Source organism: Syngnathus floridae, chromosome 7 (assembly GCF_059516105.1).
Source record: "Syngnathus floridae isolate MCC-2025c chromosome 7, RoL_Sflo_1.0, whole genome shotgun sequence".
NCBI classification, from domain to species: domain Eukaryota; kingdom Metazoa; phylum Chordata; class Actinopteri; order Syngnathiformes; family Syngnathidae; genus Syngnathus; species Syngnathus floridae.
In genome coordinates, this window is record NC_142419.1 from 14,356,588 (window position 1) to 14,375,051 (window position 18,464).

General features: G+C 43.7%; 5 protein-coding genes across 6 annotated transcripts; 4 read left to right on the plus strand and 1 right to left on the minus strand.

The window, feature by feature from the left end:
• Window positions 1–56: 56 nt before the first annotated feature.
• mlnr (motilin receptor) lies at window positions 57–4,153 on the plus strand. The gene is made up of 3 exons (XM_088380444.1): window positions 57–465; window positions 932–1,733; window positions 2,396–4,153. Exons 1-3 carry the CDS (start codon window positions 325–327, stop codon window positions 2,737–2,739), a joined length of 1,287 nt encoding a protein of 428 aa, XP_088236570.1. The 5' UTR covers window positions 57–324; the 3' UTR covers window positions 2,740–4,153.
• A 1,444-nt stretch (window positions 4,154–5,597) lies between these two features.
• On the plus strand, window positions 5,598–11,495 carry LOC148395447 (capZ-interacting protein). Of its 2 annotated transcripts, none has more exons than XM_088380446.1 (6): window positions 5,598–5,793; window positions 9,124–9,207; window positions 9,290–9,355; window positions 9,475–9,552; window positions 10,046–10,273; window positions 10,982–11,495. In XM_088380446.1, exons 1-6 carry the CDS (start codon window positions 5,788–5,790, stop codon window positions 11,306–11,308), a joined length of 789 nt encoding a protein of 262 aa, XP_088236572.1. In that variant the 5' UTR covers window positions 5,598–5,787; the 3' UTR covers window positions 11,309–11,495. The 2 variants fall into 2 exon arrangements, with proteins under 2 accessions (XP_088236572.1, XP_088236573.1); XM_088380447.1 differs by lacking the exon at window positions 5,598–5,793 and adding an exon at window positions 6,649–6,756.
• A 270-nt stretch (window positions 11,496–11,765) lies between these two features.
• Window positions 11,766–14,963, plus strand: c15h3orf52 (chromosome 15 C3orf52 homolog). The gene is made up of 7 exons (XM_088380572.1): window positions 11,766–12,089; window positions 12,591–12,659; window positions 12,933–13,001; window positions 13,205–13,340; window positions 13,409–13,569; window positions 13,711–13,781; window positions 13,843–14,963. Exons 1-7 carry the CDS (start codon window positions 12,024–12,026, stop codon window positions 14,027–14,029), a joined length of 759 nt encoding a protein of 252 aa, XP_088236698.1. The 5' UTR covers window positions 11,766–12,023; the 3' UTR covers window positions 14,030–14,963.
• A 332-nt stretch (window positions 14,964–15,295) lies between these two features.
• guca1c (guanylate cyclase activator 1C) lies at window positions 15,296–17,404 on the plus strand. Its single transcript, XM_088380575.1, has 4 exons — window positions 15,296–15,789; window positions 15,866–16,015; window positions 16,277–16,364; window positions 16,433–17,404. Exons 1-4 carry the CDS (start codon window positions 15,595–15,597, stop codon window positions 16,561–16,563), a joined length of 564 nt encoding a protein of 187 aa, XP_088236701.1. The 5' UTR covers window positions 15,296–15,594; the 3' UTR covers window positions 16,564–17,404.
• ndufc2 (NADH:ubiquinone oxidoreductase subunit C2) lies at window positions 17,404–18,412 on the minus strand. The gene is made up of 3 exons (XM_088380576.1): window positions 18,177–18,412; window positions 17,646–17,789; window positions 17,404–17,519 (listed from the first exon to the last, which is right to left on the minus strand). Exons 1-3 carry the CDS (start codon window positions 18,313–18,315, stop codon window positions 17,470–17,472), a joined length of 333 nt encoding a protein of 110 aa, XP_088236702.1. The 5' UTR covers window positions 18,316–18,412; the 3' UTR covers window positions 17,404–17,469.
• Between the last annotated feature and the right edge of the window lie 52 nt (window positions 18,413–18,464).

The window sequence follows — 18,464 nt, forward strand, 5'->3', positions numbered from 1 at the left end:
CAGGAAAGTGAATTCAAGTTTGCAGCCATCTTGGAAAAAGTCGGCCCTGGTGTTCAGGATGCAATCAAGGATTTGAAACTAATTTAGACAAGAATTAATCTCAAAGATAGTGTTAAGCGTTTCACTCTTCATTTAAAGAACAAAAACAGATTCAGCCCCTGATATTGGTCTTTACACTATTTTCAGCACTCTTTCGCAATTCAGTGCAAAAGTAGGATAATGCCATTTGAGCATTTATTCCGTATTCATCTAGAGCTCTGAATCGTGTCAAGTAGTGTGGAAAAAGCCCGACTAATAAGGTGATTAAGCATCGTACCCTCCTACATGTGCATGCTAACTTCCTCCCATTGTCATCATTCAATTAAGAGACGAGGAGGAGGAGGAGCTGCTCTTCGCTCTTGTCGCCAGATCACACATATCGTTGTCGCCGGCCCTCAGGTGGAGATCCTCTCTTCCATTTTCCAGGTAAAGCATGCATTTCTTGTTATTCATTTGATTAGAAAAGGCAGAAATGCTGGCATTGATGGATCTTGTGTACCTAATCAAGTGTCCTGTTTTGCTAAGGTTGTAATGTCCCTTAATGTTGTGGACAGTGGGTGCTTTTATTCCGATATGTCATTATTAGTTGTCTTTTTATTATTTATTTTTTGTAATTATTTGAATATCAGCATTTTTTAATCCATTCAATGATTGAGTTGTAGTCAGTTGCATTTGTTTATATGTATATATTGTTTATATGTATATATTTGTCTTATTTTTGTTATCTTTTATTTTTAAATACTAGAATTAGAGCATTTTATTTAATTGCTTTATGGTACTAGTATTTATGTTGATTGTATTGTTATGATTATTTTATATTTCAGATTGATTCAGATTCACTCTTTTTTTGCTTGCTAATCGTTGAATGCTATTTTTAAAATATTTCTTCCAGCATATCAGTGAAGTGACAATGCCCTGGACCAGACCCCAAATGGAGCTCCAGTCGCCCGAGGCGGCCGACCCTCCCGGCGGCGGAAGCGGCGTGGACGACCATCACTACGAGGGCTCCCTGTTCCCCACCTCCACGCTGATCCCCGTGACGGTGATCTGCGTTGCCATCTTGGTGGTGGGCGTGGCGGGCAACACCATGACCATCCTCATCATCCAGCACTTCAAGGACATGAAAACCACCACCAACCTGTACCTCTCCAGCATGGCCATCTCCGACCTGCTCATCTTCCTGTGCCTGCCCTTTGACCTCTACCGTCTGTGGAAGTACGTCCCGTGGCTGTTCGGCGAGGCCGTGTGCTTGCTCTACCACTACATTTTCGAAGGCTGCACCTCGGCCACCATTTTGCACATCGCCGCCTTGAGCGTGGAGCGCTACCTGGCCATCAGCTTCCCGCTTCGCACCAAGGTCTTAGTGACCAAACGCCGCGTCCACTACATCATCGCCGCCCTGTGGGGCTTCGCCCTGGCCTCATCTACGCCCACCCTCTTCCTGGTGGGCGTGGAGTACGACAACGTGACGGGGACACGGGGCGGCCAGTGCAAGCACACGGACGCCGCCATCCATTCGGGCCGGCTGCACATCATGCTGTGGGTGTCCACCGGCTACTTCCTGTGCCCCATGTTCTGCCTCGTCTTCCTCTACGGCTCCATCGGCTTCAAGCTGTGCAGGAGCCGGGCCGACGTGAGAGGGCCCGGCGCGCTCGCCAGAGAACGTTCGCACAGGCAGACCGTCAAGATCCTTGGTGAGTGGACAAAACCGATTCCTGGCTTGGGTTCCAGTGTCGGGTTTGGGTACCAAGTTCGGTTCCAAATTAGGCTTTCAGGCATGGTAAGGTTTTGATTCATCAATTATTTCAAATTAGGGATTCAAAATCGGGGTTAGGGTATCAAATAATTTGGGTGTCACAATAGGGTTCCAAGTTGCGGGTTGCTTGCTCTTGTTGGTCCCCACAAGTAATTTGTCAAGCTTTGTCTCCCTGCTTTCACTTAGTGTTGTCCTGTCACACTGAACGATGTGCGTGTGCACGCTAATTGTTCTCTGTAAAAGCAGCGTGACGGCATTTGTATTCATTTCCAATATTGTTTTGCTCTCCTCACATTGTCATATCCTCGTGTGAATATTGATGGCGCCCGATCGGCCACGAGGCGTCCAATTGGATCGTCCTGGATGAATGATCATTAATCAGCACTAACGATGCTTTTCACTCTCGTCTAATCTGCCGGCACTCGTTTTGCTCACGTAACGCCCCATGGGCAGTAAATCTCTTTCAAGGAAGCTTTGCGGCTTGTAGAAATCGTTTCACGCGTCCGGGTGGCAATACAAACCGATTAAATCGATCCAGTGGGCCAGCTAGGTAACAAGACTTCCTAATACTGTGGCATTTTCTGTGTTTGCGCCCCCTAGTGGTGGTGGTTTTGGCCTTCATCATCTGCTGGCTTCCCTACCACATCGGCCGCAACCTGTTTGCCCAGGTGGACAACTACGAAACAGCCATCCTGAGCCAGAACTTCAACATGGCCTCCATGGTGCTGTGCTACCTGAGCGCCTCTATCAACCCGGTGGTCTACAACCTGATGTCACGCAAGTACCGCTCGGCCGCCAAACGCCTCTTTCTCCTACACTGGCGACCCGACCCTCCCCTGGACCACCACCGCGCTCGCCAGTGCCAGCTGAGCACCGCCGACCCCGCGGAGACCCTGACCGGGTCCACCGGCCAACGTCTCTGCCTCTCCGTCATCGAGCGTTGAAGATATCGACGGAAAGTCCGCACCACGAGGTTTGCTGCTTAACGTAGGACAAAAAATACAAAAGCTGAATGCATAACTGATGTGGCGACATTTAATATGGCGCCCCCTATGTTTACTTACGTTTACATAAGTAACAGGATAGCGTTGAGTTTAAACCACTTGTATCTGAGATAATCTTTTCCCTTTAAAATCAATTAAAACACAGTAATGACGTACTTAAATTGAATTAAAAAGAACTAACACCTTGAGGCAATTATAAGATACTGTCTGTTGAGACGTCTGGATTCCTCTCAACTCATCAGTACGGCACTGATATTAACAATTTTTTTTCTGAGGATAAACATTATATGACTGCGAGTACTGTTAATGTCTTTCTACATGTGTCGCTGCGCTGTATGTTGCTTAAAGGTTTATCATGTAGCAACGTTGATGCTGATTAGCATTAGCATCAAGTTAGCAGACTGAGCGGCTAAGCCGTGCGGTTGTTATGAATACAGAGTGTAATTGATTTTAGGTTTAGTTTTAAAGTAAACTTCAGCTGGCAATGCCAACAAACTGCTTTGAAGTTTCTTTAAGATTTGTTGACTGTTTGCCACACTGCCGCTTATTGTAAAGTGACTTGTCTTAAGTCTGTTCACATAAGTCAACGCAAAAAAAGTCAGTCGAACGACAACTTGATTCTTGAGAAAAACGTGTAAATTGAGGCACTTATGCCTCAAGGCAGTATCATAACTTAAAATAATAGAAAAAAAAACTAGTAAAAGCATGTCTAGATGGTTAGAACTATACAGTGACGTTTTTGTGATGTGTCTAATAATTGTAAACAATTTTATTGTCATTTTACTGAAATTTTGATTAGATGTGGAAATACTATGTTTGGACGAATAATAATAATGTGTACTTGAATACTAATGTAAGATTTAGAACACTTAACATGCACTGGAACACAACGAACAATTTAAGTTAAAATCTGATCAATACAAAGTTGATCGGCCATTAAAATCAGGGGAAAAATAGCTAGCCAAATGTAAATACAGCAAAAAAAAGTGTAGATTACCGAGTGAGTAGGTCAAATATCGTACCAAATAATCTATAATAGTTCAAAGCCATCCATGGCGTGATATATAAAATGTGTTGTTTACCAATTAGCTTACCGTGTTGATGGATCAACTTAATGCTACACTGCACTTAACGATTGACTTAGCTTTTCCATTTAAAAGATTAATGTTACCTTCAGAAGCTTTAACATGATTTCAGTGTGTTGAGGGTGAATTTATACGTGCTTTATTGTCTTCATTGGGTAATGTTCATGGCAGCTGCATTTACAATATTTGCAATATTACATAGAAATGATGGGTGACAATGTGATAATGTTGTGATAGGTTTGCTTTAGAATAAATCAGATCAAAGATAAGTGTGTTTGCATGTTTTGTCTGAACACATGCTGTTGTGTTATTATAGTCAATACAAGTTAACCCCCCCTTCCAAAAAATCGTTTTGAATTAAAAATTGAAATGGCTTACAATCAAAGAGAAGATATCTAATTGAAACTAACCAATTATTACAATGATATAAAAAATAAAAGCTAGCTAGAGACTCGAAAAATTGAATCCCTATCAAACAAAGCTTCTTGTGTAAGTCAAGTGTGTGTGCCAGTGCCAGCTGAGCCCTGAGGTCCTTGTGGGCCCGCCACGTAAGCGTCTGGACCGGCACATAATGTGACACAGTGATTACATTACCGGGGACCTGACTCCCATCCGCATCACCATATTCAAAGTAATGGCCCCTCTAAGTGCATTTGGGCAACAGTTAAATGATGGCAGCTTGTCAGCGCAGGACTAGCTCCATGCCAGCCAGTCCTCCAGCACATTTTGGCGAAGGAAGCACAAAAGTGTCAAAATCAATGTGAAATACAGTAGCAGTGGTTGTCAAATTTAAAGTATCACATAAAATAGTAGTTAGGCCAAGTGTTCATCAAAAAGGAGCCTGAGGCTTATTCCGAAAGATTTTCAGTAACTTTTTGCAGAGTTATCCAGACAAATTATTTAAATGATTACTTCACACATAAGTTATCTTAAGAAATTACACGGATAAAGATTTGAAGTTACTTCCAAGTTAAATACAACTGAACCGTACTCAACATTTTGCTTTGTATGATTAGAATTGTAACCTCAAGAATTGAAAAGCAAACATTTTTGAAATGGTAGATGCTGAATTCCACCTTCGCAGTTATTCTTTAATACACCGCTAGAGGGAGCCAGCGTTCTAGTAGTTACCTGCCCCGTTTTCACAACTTGACAATCTCTCATTGTCAAAATGTTATGACGTAAAACAGCACCAACAACATCAAATGTTATTTTCAGGTGATGTAAATGTGCTGTGCGTACGTATCTGTGTGCACTTATCAGAATCTTTGCATGAACAGGAAGTGGGTCGCTTCCTGTTTGTACGTTGGACGCGTGTGGCCCTTGCACAAAACCGCTCACAATATAATTTTATTTGTCACGAATGGCTCTTTTTTGATTGACTTTTCGTGGTGCTTGTCACCTCAGATTGCTGTTTGGCTAAGGCACAAAAAGAATAAACACTGAAATTCATCAGCATCATTTTAATGCTGAAAGGGAAATTTAATTCAATCAAATTACTAAATTACTGGTGCGGTTGGAATATCACTAAAAAAGAACTACATTTATCCGTATTTTGTAGGTGAATATAACAAACAACTTTCCGTGGTTCAAAATGAGTGGGTAATAATTGTAAAATGAAGAAATAAGCAAATACGTGATATGGAAGCGTAAGTTTTGATTTCTTTTATTTTGAAAACTGTTAAGAAGAAGTAGTCGTACTCAAGATAGCTGACTTGACAGTGTTAAAAGTCGCATTCCTCCTCTTCTTCCATGGGGTCCATTTGTGTCCGGATATAAACACACAGCCCTATTCTGTCACATGCACTTTTATTTATTTTATTTATTTTAACTACATGACCATAAGTCACCCAAAAGAAGAGAAAGAAGAATAAAGAAGAACGTGTGAAGAACATTCTCCAGGATGGAGGTAACAACTGACTTTCCTGTCTTTAAACATTTTTTCGTATTAATGCCATTTTCTTTCATGTCATTCTTTTTAGGATTATTCTTTCTCTCTTTTTTTTTTTACAATACAAAACGTTTAGAGTGTTATTTTGAGTGAAGTGTAGATCAGTAAAACGTGAATTAAAATATGTAAACAATATGAATTGACACCTATGCTCTTTTAAAGATTTTAGCTCAGCCTTGCAGGGAAGAGCTGATTTGTCTATTTGTGCATTTTTCTGCAATGCAAAAAGCTTAAAAGTTGTTTTAAATCTAGAAAATAAAGTAAGAAAGCATGTCAATAGATTAAAAATAAAAAGATTTTTGGGCCTAATTAGCTAAACCAAACTTGTCTATTTAAAAAAACTAATCACAAATTTATGAAATAAATAACATGTCAAGTCTAATTAAAAATTTAAAATCTTTAAATTGTAAGTAGGGGCTAGGTAGGACCTATAGATAAATCTAGCTCATGTGACATTTTTCTTTTTAGTTTTTATCGATACAAAAAAATTAATTGATTGAAATGAATTTGTGTAATAGATTAAAATAGAAAAGTCATATTTTTAATGATGATACTTGAAGCTCACTCTACATAAAATAATAAACTAGCTGGCTGCTTTTTGCCACAAACATTAAAGAAATTATTTTTGGGGTATTTATTTATACGTAAAGTACACTTAAAGTGTTTAAGCTGGACTTCCTGAGGCTGCACTCAGTCAGTTAAACTGGAGTACAGTATTAGACTTTCCCCCTATTTTTGTTTGACTTCTCCTCTGTGGTATTTCCCTGACGGCTTTTTGAGCAGCCTCCTCCCTGTAACAGCAAAACAAGCCATTTAAAAAAGAAAAAAGTTATTTCCAAGTGTTTCATGTGTGTCATGAGGGGCCGGCCAGCACCACCCTGCAGCATGCACAGGATCTGATTGGGATGCCAGATTCTTGAGGTTAGCGAATACTATTGACGGCGCCGTACATTCCTTATGTAACGAGAAGTCATTTGACTTGTTTTGGATCAGGTGACGTAGTAAAGTTCTCGATTGGCGGCAGATGTGGCATCAGACGGGCTGTGCTGTAAAAGGAAAACAGACACGCAACATCGGGAACTGGCCACAATGTGTACAGTAAAACGTTGGCGTTCTTTTTAGGAAAGTGCTCGTTACTTCCTGGCTGCAAAAATGTTCTGCAGGAGAATCCTGCATCCTGCTGGTGCACTACTCAAGTCAGATTCTGGCTCCGTGCGAAGCTTTTCCAAAAGTTTGATGATGTCATTGGAGGTTTTAATAGGGCTGTTTTTGTGCTCTGCTGCCTTTACAAGATGTGCCATCGCTCAGGAGGACTCGTCGGGTATTCGTTTAGATTTGTTGACGTCCCCTTTAAAAAGGTTTTTAATCAAATACACAAGATGGCGGCAAAGGATGACTTTTGTCTAAATGAAGCTCCTCAACTCACTTTATTGACATCCCCTTTAGTAATTACACACAGATGCCACTAGATGGCGGCAAAAGGTGACTTTTGTCAATATGAAGCTCCTCAACTCACTTCAGTATAGTTGGTTAGCCAATAGGAAAGCAGTAATTGGTGTTAACTAACTAGCACTTTGTTTGTGACACTGCCATCTACAGGCACGGCATATGTATTATACTTTTTCAATTTTGCAGGCCCGTGTGAACTTGGGCCTACGCTTTCCTCTGTCGTCATATTAGCTGACCCCAAAACGAGCACGTAATGTGTTTTTTTACTCCGCTATCAGCAAAGACTCGCAAGTTTCCGTGTAAAATCTGCTATGGCGTTTAGAGATAGCCGGGGTGGGAACCGCACAAGAGTCACTCGCGGATAAGGAGGCCCGAGAGGAGGAGCCTCAAAGAGGCTGCTATTTCGGAACGTGGAGGAACGACACGCAGAGTCGGCTTGAAAAACGTCAGCCGCAGCTTGTTGTGGGGCTGAGAAGCAGCTCCAGGAAGAGGAAACGTTGTTATCTCCACTTTATCACCGGCTCCTCCAGCAGCCGCTACTCAAAATGCGCCCCCAGTTGTTGCCCTTTTTTGGTAGGATGCAGCTAGCGCTAATATGGTGGCTCAAAGTGCTCGCTTGACGTTTGTCATTTGCTGATAAAAAGTTTTGTGCTTGTTGACTTCCATTAATTCAAAAAAAAAATGTTCCCATAGGATGTAATTGATATAAATGAATCTGCTTTTGTTTCTTAAGTCCTCTGCTTCCATATCCAAGAGATCTATTCGGGTTTCTCGGAAAGCCGCAGCGAGAAACAATAGCCGGCTTTGTGCCGTCTTCTGCCGGGTCATGCTGGAAAACCTCACGTCGATTGAACAGAACGCTTCCCCCCGGGGATCTGACCTTATCTCGTGACCAACAATGCTTATCGAAACACTTCTCACGAAGAGGGGCTCCATCCGCAAAGTAACTCGGAGCACCAAACGGACGAAAACATACATAGAGGTGCTTTGTGATTGGATGGATTTTGAGTGTGTTCCAGATGTGCTCGGGCCCATCGTGGAGCCTCTCCTCTGTCCCAGGGGCCATCCACGCTGGCCAGGCTTTGTTACGGGGACTTTTTCCCAGGCCCGTCCTGACCCAGAAATAGTTTGTCCCGCTCTCTCCTGCAGTCAACCACAAATTCCCATTGAAGCTCCGATATGATACATGCAGTTGATTGCTAAATATGGCTTGCCGGGTTTTTTTTTCAGGGGGGGGGGGGGTCAGGCATATACCGAGAATGACAAAGTATGTTATCAAACATGTTTTTTGTGACGAAAATCAACACCCACACAAGCTAACATGGTCACAGCTCAGCTTAAATCAGATCAATAGCAGCACAAGATTTGTTTTTCCAAGTCGACTTCCTGTTCAGTGTGACAAAACTTGAACAAAAATATTGATTTACTAAGTCTTTCGCGGTCAGGAAAGCGTTAAAGCGCTTGCAGGAGTGGGTGGTCCCGTGGCGTTTTTCTGGGCCGCAGTTCAGGGCGTCGGCGGCTGACGCTCTGATGTCATGCGTTTGGGCGGCGGTGCTGAGCTCATGCTGACAACATGACTAGGGGGGAAAATCAAGAAAATAAAGCTTGTGATTAAAATGTGTGTGTACCTAGCTCAGGCGTTAGTTTGTGTGTACGTTGCCATGGGTTACGCCGGAAAGTGTGCGTGCTAGCGGGCAGCAAGGGGAGGCGAGGGAGGGAAAGAAAAGCTCTTCGTGTACCTCACCTCTAACCTGGAATTAAACATCTGATTAGTTCAAGTAACTTGCTCATGCAAGAATGAAAAAAAGTGACTTTTTTTCTCAACTTGTGTGCATCAAGGAGTCTCCATCCAAGCTATCGGTGGCCGAGCTGGCTGGCAGGTTCAAAGGTCAGATACGGCCCATGCCCGCCGCGCACGATGAGGTTGGACCAGTTCAATATTTTTGAGGAGCGTTACACAAGCGACACACATTTGCACTGTTATATTTTTGCTCTTGTTTTGCAGTCGCCCTTTCGACGAAAAGCTCCGTGTTCACTCAGGTTTCCCATCCGGGACAATGAAGAAGCTAATGTGAGGTGTTTTTTATTTTTTATTATTAATTCCTTAAACGAGATGCTATTTTAAAACTTAATTTACGTTGAGCCAATTAATCTGCAGTCAAATAATCATGTTCAATGTTTGTTTTCCAGACCAACACCAACGGAACAGTCCCGAATCCCATCAATATCAGGACGAAGAGCTCCTCTTCCATCATCGAAAGACTTCAGGTACCGCAATGCTCCCACCTGCTGTTCAACTACCGCCATTACACCACGTACAGCTTGCGTAGGGGTTGAGGGTAATTGCTTAGGATGGAGCAGTTGTCCCCGTTGAGCTCAGCTTAAGCAGCTAATAATGGGATGACGGGCCCGCGGGGTTTCTAGCAAGGCTCCAAATCGCCAGCCTTGTCACACGCGTGGTGGCAGCCATGGGACAAAAGGGCTGCCGCTTTTCCTTCTTCTTCTTCTCGCCTGTGCAGGTAGGAAGGACGTTTCTAGCTTGGAAGTGGAGTTTGTTCTCGAGTGGTAGTGTTCCTTCTGAGGACCTGAGGCCTCATTGTAAAAATAGACACTCCATGTATTACGCCTGTGTGATAAAAGATCGATGATGCATTTTAAGTGTCAGCATTTGAAAATGTTTATTCTTGTAAAGTCTCGTTGGATAGCAAGTGGCGGCACAGCGGGATGAAGAAAATACCTCAAGCTACCATTTCCCCCATAGGCCAACCTCGCTTTGTCGCCTTCCACCCTGCTACCGTCGCCCAAAGTTGCCGAGGTCACCCGGCAGCCCGACTCGCCGTCGCTGCCGCTCGTCGCCGCCGCCACGACCCCGCTGAGCCCCACCCTGCTGCCCACCCAGCTGTCCGTGGAGGAGGACGAGGAGGGTCAGGGGGAACCCGTCGGCTTCGACAGCCCTCCTGAAGCGACCTCGCTGCCCAACTTCCACAAGGTGTCAAAAATACTGACTTAAACCCAAATTCTCTTCATTTCATCGCTTTTCTTGCGGCTGCATGAATGTTATTGTCCAATCAGATTTCAGGGTCCGTGTCGCCAGGGCAGTTTTATCTGCCGAGGGCCTTCGAGATCTGGAGTGGCGCTCAATGTAGCTCTTTTGTGGTCCGACCAAACCACAGTCTAATATAAAAGTAGTGTTTTGGTGCAATCTAGATTTTTATTATTCATGTTCTGTCTGAATTTTCACTGGGTGCCAAAAGCATGGCCTGCCACCGTTTAATTTGGTATTTAAAGAATTACCCCAATGTATTTTAACTCCACACTTGTACTACTACATGTATTTTCCGCTGTCACCTTGACACGGGCTTGCCCATGAGGCTATTTGCGGAGCTAGCGATGATGTCACACAGCGCCCATAGCGTGTTAGCTCTGCAGGTGTCGCGCGTCTCAGATTAGCCGCAGAGGCCCGCACCATTGGAGACGTAATCCGATTTGCGTTCAGTGTTACTCTGGCTGAGAGAATTTGTGAAGATCTCACTCACACACAAGAGAGGTGCCACCAGAGAATGAGTTATAGTAACTATGGTAACGGAGAATCATGAGATATATAATGAGAATAAGTGCTTCTGATTTATACCCGATCGACATTCATTACGAATTCATCTGCAATTGAGTAAAGCTAACCTTTCCCCACATCTGTCAGACCCGAGTGCGGCTGTCGTTCAAGAGACGTCCACCCACCAGACAGCACAGGAGGTCCACGGGCGAGGAGGCGACGCTCTTTGGCCGCATCCCGTCGCCGTGTCAACTGCACTCACCCGAAGCCAACGGGGACGTGGTGTTACAATGCCCGGACCGGGTCACTCGTGAAGAAGGTGAGGGGGGTGATGGAGAGGAAGAGAAGGAGGACAGAGACTGTGAGGAGGAGCTGGGGGAGCGAGCAGAACCCCCTGCCGAAGATGGGGAGACACAGGAGGGGAAAGTGCGGCCGCAGCAGACAGATGGAGCAGATCCCGACAAGGTCCTCTGATCTGGGAACAATTAGCACCTTACAAGAACGCACATATTTTCCAATCTTTAACTTCTTTATACTTTGCTTGCATAGATTTTCCTGTATGTTGTTTGCTGGTTGTCTTTTATTTTATTACTCATCAGGCTGGACTCGGGTATGGGTTATAAAAGTCATGCACTATAATAAAGTTTCTCGTTTGTGTTGCGTACAAGTCTCTTCACGTGTACGCTGATCTTAAATTAAAATACAAAAAAAATATGTGTACTTAGATGAATTGGTTGATAATACTGATTCAATTGTTTAATTTTATTTCGTGTTACATTTTAAAATCACTGACTTAATAGCAAACAACCCTGAAGTAAAACTATTTTATATTCTAATTAAAGCAAATGAGTCATTTAATAGTCATTTCAAGCTTTGCATAGCATTTCCGGAAAGGTGACCAATCGGAGCGCTCAGGTGTTGCTGTTTCATGTGACGTCACTGATCGAAACTGACAGCTTGCCTCTCACCTGTCTGGAGCTCGGCACAAGTTGGCGGCTCAGTGGTTGTCGTTCGTGAGTTTTTCAGTCGAAACTGAGCCCAGAATCTTTTATTCTGCTTTTATCTTTCATTTTAGACGTTTACGGTTCCCAGCGGAAAGTTCGCGATTGTCGTAGCCGAGATATTTCCGGGTTTGGACGTTCTTATTTTATTTATTCACCCCTGACCCCTCCTTACCTATTTGAGCAACATGCACATCGTGGATATTGAGTTGCAAGAATTAAAAACGAATGGGAGCGACGCTCTGGAAAATTTGGTGAGTAATTGAGCATTTATTTTCAAACAAGTAGACCAAATTAACACTTGACTCCACATTCAGTCTCATAACGTCATCCAGCAAGAAGTTGCTAATTGCCATTTAATAATATTCTCGTTAGTTGCCCATGAAAGACTTTTCTCCAAAGAATAAACAACTTTATTTTCATAATATTGCAACTTTTATGTAAGAATATTTTCCTGAAAAATGTGTGACTTGTCATATTATGGTTTTAATCTCGAACCGAATCTCAAATGCCTTTACTCTTACATATGAGTCATAAAATAAAAATCTATGACCTCATATCATCAAAGTAATGTGTAACTTCAATATTGTAACAACAAAATTAATTCAAAAGATTAACTATCATATTAATTAATAGTAAAACCTAAAGATATGAAGATGTCATTTACAAAATGATTTGAAGTGTAAAATGATCTTAACTATGTGAGTGCAAAATGCTTACATTTTGACATACATCCTACGTGTGTTTAATGGCAGGTGACCACAGGTAACGGTGACAATCACCCCAAAGGATGCGAGCAAACGTCGGAGCTCCTGAGCGCTCAGGTGAGCTGGACACAACAAGTAAATAGGAAGTGGTCCAACACATCCAGTGTTCCCCTGTACTGTGAAATTTCACACCAAAAAAAAACAGAAGTGGTTCAACACATTCAGTGCACTGTGAAATTTCAAACCAACTGTGCAATAGAGTCGATTTTTATTTCTTTGGAAGTGTTTGTGAGACATATGATTCACCCAGCATGACCCCAAAATGAGCAAGGGGTGGCGCTTTTAAAGGAAGTGTGCTCTGAGTGTGTGTTTGTGTACGTTTTGTTTCAGAGGAACGGTTGCAACGGCGACACAATGCCTTCAGAACCCGTCGCAACCGAGGCAATCTCAAGCTCTCAGGTCTGACTTTCTTTTCATACCTGCAAAAATAAAAATCTGTATTCGCTTCAATTACTGCTGCATGTTGTGAAATTGTGATATAGTAAAAAACAGCTGAGCAGCATTAAGCTAGGTTGAAAGTCAGCAATGTTTTGATGTGCTAGCGTGTTTCCTGGTTCTGGATTTGGGAGTCGAGGTCCGATTGGCGTGTGTGCTTTTGTCAGGAGAGCGCGGTGCACAAGGTGAAGCGGGAGCTGAACATGGTCGTGTGCGGCGGCAACGTTCGTCTGTGGATGGTGCTTCTCTTGCTCCCCGTCATCCTCGTGGCCGTCATTTTCATCTCTCTGGCCCTGTGCTCAGGTAAGGCTCCCAAAGTTTGACCATGGCGCCCCTTTATGAAATCCGAACAATAACCGGATGTGGCGCAGTCGTGTACCGGGACCCCGACGAGAAGTTCAACCGCTCAACGTTCCGAGTTCCTCGCCTCTTCAACGGCAGCTTCGTTCTGCCGGGCCTCAACTTCACCGAGGACCTTCTCAGCCTTTCGTCCAATCGGAGCCGAGACCTCGCCGGCGACCTGCGAGGCAAGGTGAGAGGCTTCAGATAAAGAAAAGTCTTTTAACGTTGGGACTTGCTTATCTGTAGCGCTAACTCGCTAATATGCTCGGAATGCGATGGTGAGCTACGTGCCTGGGCGTGTCTCAACCTGATGTCCTCCTCTCCCCTCAAGCTGTCAAACGTGTACACATCCTCTCCAGCGCTCGGACGCTACTTCTCCAAAGCGGAAATTCACACTCTCCGGTAAGCACGGCGTCTCCACTCACCTGTGAGGAATGTGGGGCTCACTCTTCTCCTTCGCCAGGAACGGCTCGGTGATCGCCGAGTACCAGCTGACGTTCTTCATGCCTGAGGAGCACCAGGAGCAGCTGGGGAACTTCACGCTGAGCCGGAAGATGGTTTACAACGTGCTCCGGCAGTTCCTCTACGCGCAGGACCGCGCCGCTTCCTCGGCTTTGTACATCGACCCCGTTTCCCTCAAGTTGTCATGAGGTGCGTTGACGCCGTGGTTTGTGCGTCGCAGAAGCACACGTAGTCACGCAAAATCGTCTTCCAAGGCCAAATTTTTGAGGGGGATGTCATAATATTAGGGACGCCTGCACAACGTCACGTGATGAGACGCTCCCCTGAGTGGTTGCCACAATCACAGGACAAATCTAAACCAACAAGTATGACACTCACATGGGCCTTTTCCAGTCTTCCAATCACCTCACATGTAGGTTTGTGGGGTTCAAACCTCGATCTCCTGACTGCGAGGCTGGACCGCTCACCACTTTGCTGCTAATTCGAATTACAAAATATGATGGACAGATGATTGAATTTGAATTAATAGATGGATTGAGGCTTGTACGTACTGGATACTTAATTATTTAAAAATTAGAAATGCAAAAAGATACACATGCAAAAATTGTGTGCAAATTTGAAACCGGTGTCACAAATGTGAGATCATTGTCAAAAGAGTATTATTCTTTGCAATGGCAAGTTGTGTGTATGTTTTACATATTTTTTATGATATTCAGTGTTGAATGTTTGCAAGAGGACGGCCTTGAGGAAATTGTTTATGATCCCTCTTTTTGTTGTAAAATGGAGGATTGTTGTTTACATTGTGTAAACCTTGCAGTGTTTTTCTTGCTTGAACACTAGAGGGCGCACTTGTTCCTCTCCCACGCTTTCCTGTACAATATTTGGCGAGTTTGATCATTGCTGTCCTATGATGAATACGGAAGAACACTTCTCGTGATATTTTTTTAAAAAATTATTGGTCCGCATTTTGCGTGTTGTTTAAAAAAATAGATATGTATTTGAAAAAAAAATCACAAAACTTACCTGTAATACATGAGTGCAATGTTTACTGTCCATTGACCAACAGTGTCTGCCCCAAGTAACTTGTTTTCAATAATAAAAAAAATAAATGGATAGGAAAAACGTCCACTTTTTTTTTTAAAGTTCCTGTCACCGAATAACACTTGTAATTTATGTTGTAAACGATTTTTCTTAATTAGATAGTTTGTAGACGCTGCCCCGCCCAAAACCTCGCCAGCGTGTTTATCAGCGCCACTAACTGGATCAAAGCTGTCTATGCCAAATTGTCGTGAACAAACATCCTAACACTAATTTGGGTTCATTAATCTTATTACCTCATCGCTACCCAGATCAATCGAGGTTATCCCTAATGCTGACATTAATTAAAGGCCTAATGTGCTGAGAGTGCTTGGCTTTTTCTTGGGCCTTTTTTTTTTCTCACCGCAGAAGACAAAACGTGATAAGGAAAGGAAATTTAATTCCAAACTTGCAAGTGATGTACAAAAGGAAGGATCACTTTTGAGGAATCTCATTTAGGAGGAGAAGAGGTCATCATCTTAAGGCTTCCAAAAAGTGTGGTGAACTTCTAAGAAGTGTTGTTCCTGTTATCCCATTAAAGGGTTATGTCTGCTTTTGGTTCCTGCCAAGATCAAGAAGATTAAGTTCACTCTCACACACGCTGCGACTTTTCAGTCGTTAGGCTGGTCGTCCAAAGTCGTCGCTCATTCACATCCCGAGGAGTCTGCCGTCCAGCATGGGCGCCCACGGCTCCAACCTGGACGACATCCTGGAGGAGGACATGCACCACTGGTACACCAAGTTCATGAAGGAATCGCCGTCGGGCCTCATCACGCTCTTCGAGCTCAAGACCATGCTGGAGATGAACGGCATGACGGAGGAGGCCAGCAGCTACGTGGACCAGGTCTTCTTCACTTTCGACATGGATGGGGTGAGATGATGGAACCATTTTTGATTTATAGCGAGGTGGGAGGGCAGCCTGAGCTCACCTGTCGGGCCTTTTTCAGGACGGCTACATCGACTTTGTGGAGTACATCGCCGCCATCAGCCTGCTCCTGAAGGGAGAAGTCAACCAGAAGCTCAAGTGGTACTTCAAGCTCTTCGACCAGGATGGGAACGGCAAAATTGACAAAGATGAAATGGAGACCATCTTCAAGGTAAGCTTTTTTTTTTCTCCTCACAGTTTGACAAGTCCAAGAAGCATTAAAGCTTAGCAAAAGCGGGTTTAAGTGAATGAACTCGAAACGAGGTCTAATCCAGGACTTATTTTTAAACGCACCGAACTAGTCAACCCTGTCTCCTACTTGTGCTGTGAGCTGCAAGGAAATCTGTAAAAATGATTAAACTCGGAGTTCGAACTGCACCGATGTGGCACTTTGTGGAAGCGAAGCATGTTGAGCGTCCGTGTCTCCCGACAGGCCATTCAGGACATCACGAGGAGCTACGAAATTCCACCCGAAGAGATCGTTGCGCTCATCTACGAGAAGATCGATGTCAACGGGGAAGGTGAGATGGCAAATAAGTCTTGGCAATTGCATGACATTTCAGATGCCGTCTTAAATTGCTCCTTGCAGGCGAGCTGACCCTGGAGGAGTTCATCAGCGGCGCACGGGAGCACTCTGACATCATGGAGATGCTCACCAAGATGATGGACCTCACACACGTCCTGGAGATCATCATTATGGGACAATGCAAGAGGTCCTAATAAGGAGCCGGGCGGGATGCTGCCCATGTGAAAAGCGTGCGGTGCCCCCTGGTGGAGGGAGGCCCAACTTCTCCCATAGGAAGAAGCCTTTTTTTTCGAAATCCTGAAAGTTCTTCAGGAAGAAGAAAACATGGCGGCACGGAACCAAGAACACTACCAGCTGGACTGCTTTGTGACAATGTAATCAATAGAGGCCTCAGAAGGTAGGAACCCAGTTGATTTTGAGCAAGGCTCAGGTAACTTAGTTTTTTTTTCTTCCACTGCTCACAATTGACAACGAATCGTTTTAAAACTCACGGGGGCAGCTGTTGGAACCTTTGTTGATTTGAAGGGTGTGTGACACAAGATGGCCAAAGTAGTCAAAGTTGATTGTACAAAAAAAAAAGGCGTGCACAGGCACCAACCATGTTCAGCTTGTCTTTAAATTTTCAGGTGGTTGAAGTCAAATCTGTAAATGCTCAAAGGTGCTACTTTCCCCTTGTCGCTAAAATTTGCAGACATAGGGGTTTAAGTAGAAAATAATTCTATATGGATGTGGGTGACTTGTACAGTATTGTAGTGTCAGATGGTGGAAGTGTACCTAATGTTGCGGCCACTGACTGTGAAGTTTGTTTGAAATGTCATCTCCTTGCACTACAGTGTTGCCTTAATAAGACCGCTCTTCACACTGCATGTTTGGAATTTTTATTACAGGATGCATGTAAAATCTTAAGGACACAGCCACAAAAGTCAGCCATTTTGGCAACCTGATGCTGGGTCTTTTTTTGATGGGACAGCAAAACACTCTGGAGAATTCTGAAATCTGTATGAATGAATAAACATTGAAAAAAGATGACAGGATCATGTTGTAGTTAATTTTATTTAATTATGTACAGAATATTGGACAGATGTGACAGGACAGCCATCTCAGCGCACAGGAATGAAAGGCTCCACAATCTCAGCAAAAGTCTTCTTATCTGGTGGGGAAACAAAAACAAAGATGTTGATTATTGCATATAATCTATAGAGCATTTATCATAAATTGCTGCCAAAGCCGTCTAATATCAATCAATAGATGTTCTGTCGACAGCATTTGAACTCACCCTTGGGGGCAAAGTCATCCGGATGCAGTTTCATGTACTCCCTCATGTCTCGGTCCAATTTGGCGTGCACGTAATTTTCATATTTTGTCACGTGGTAGCCAATGAACCAGCCGATAGTCGCCATCAGGAACTGACGATGAGCTCCTGATAACAACAGATGGGTACGTGAATATTGACATTAACATTGCTTTACTAGTCCCACATGGGTAAATTACAGTATACAGCAAACAGATGGAAATTGCAAAAAGAAAAAAAAAAGACCTGCTTCTTAAAATGGCAAAACAATCAAATAACCAGCTAAAAACAACATTTGCTAGCATATTATACATTTGTAGTAAAACACATTCTAAGTTCAAACACACTTTTGGTTGATCATCATTTAAACTTAGAATTCCCCGAATCAATTGCATTTTAAACTAGACATGCAAGTGACTTAAAATAAAACATACATTAAATGATCTTACTCGCACAAATTGGTCCATGCAAGTAAGCAGATGAGAAGTGTAAAGGGTTGCAAGCTAATATGCTAACCTGATTTTAGCGGCGGCCGGTGGTTAAGGCCGTTATGGAGCATGGCAGTGCACCAGCCCACGCCGGCCAGCCACACCGAATTTCGGTTGACGATGCCGGGCGGAGGGAGCCCCTTGCCCTCGTCCGGTATGAAGCCCATGGCCCACCAAATCAAAAAGACGTCCTCTCGTCTTGTGTTGACCTCAGTGATTAGCAGACTCCATTGAGCTTCCGTTTTCCGGCGGAAGTCAAGGGGTGACGTCATGTAGTGCCAGGAAAAAAAGTCCGGCCGGGAACAAGGCGTTTGTT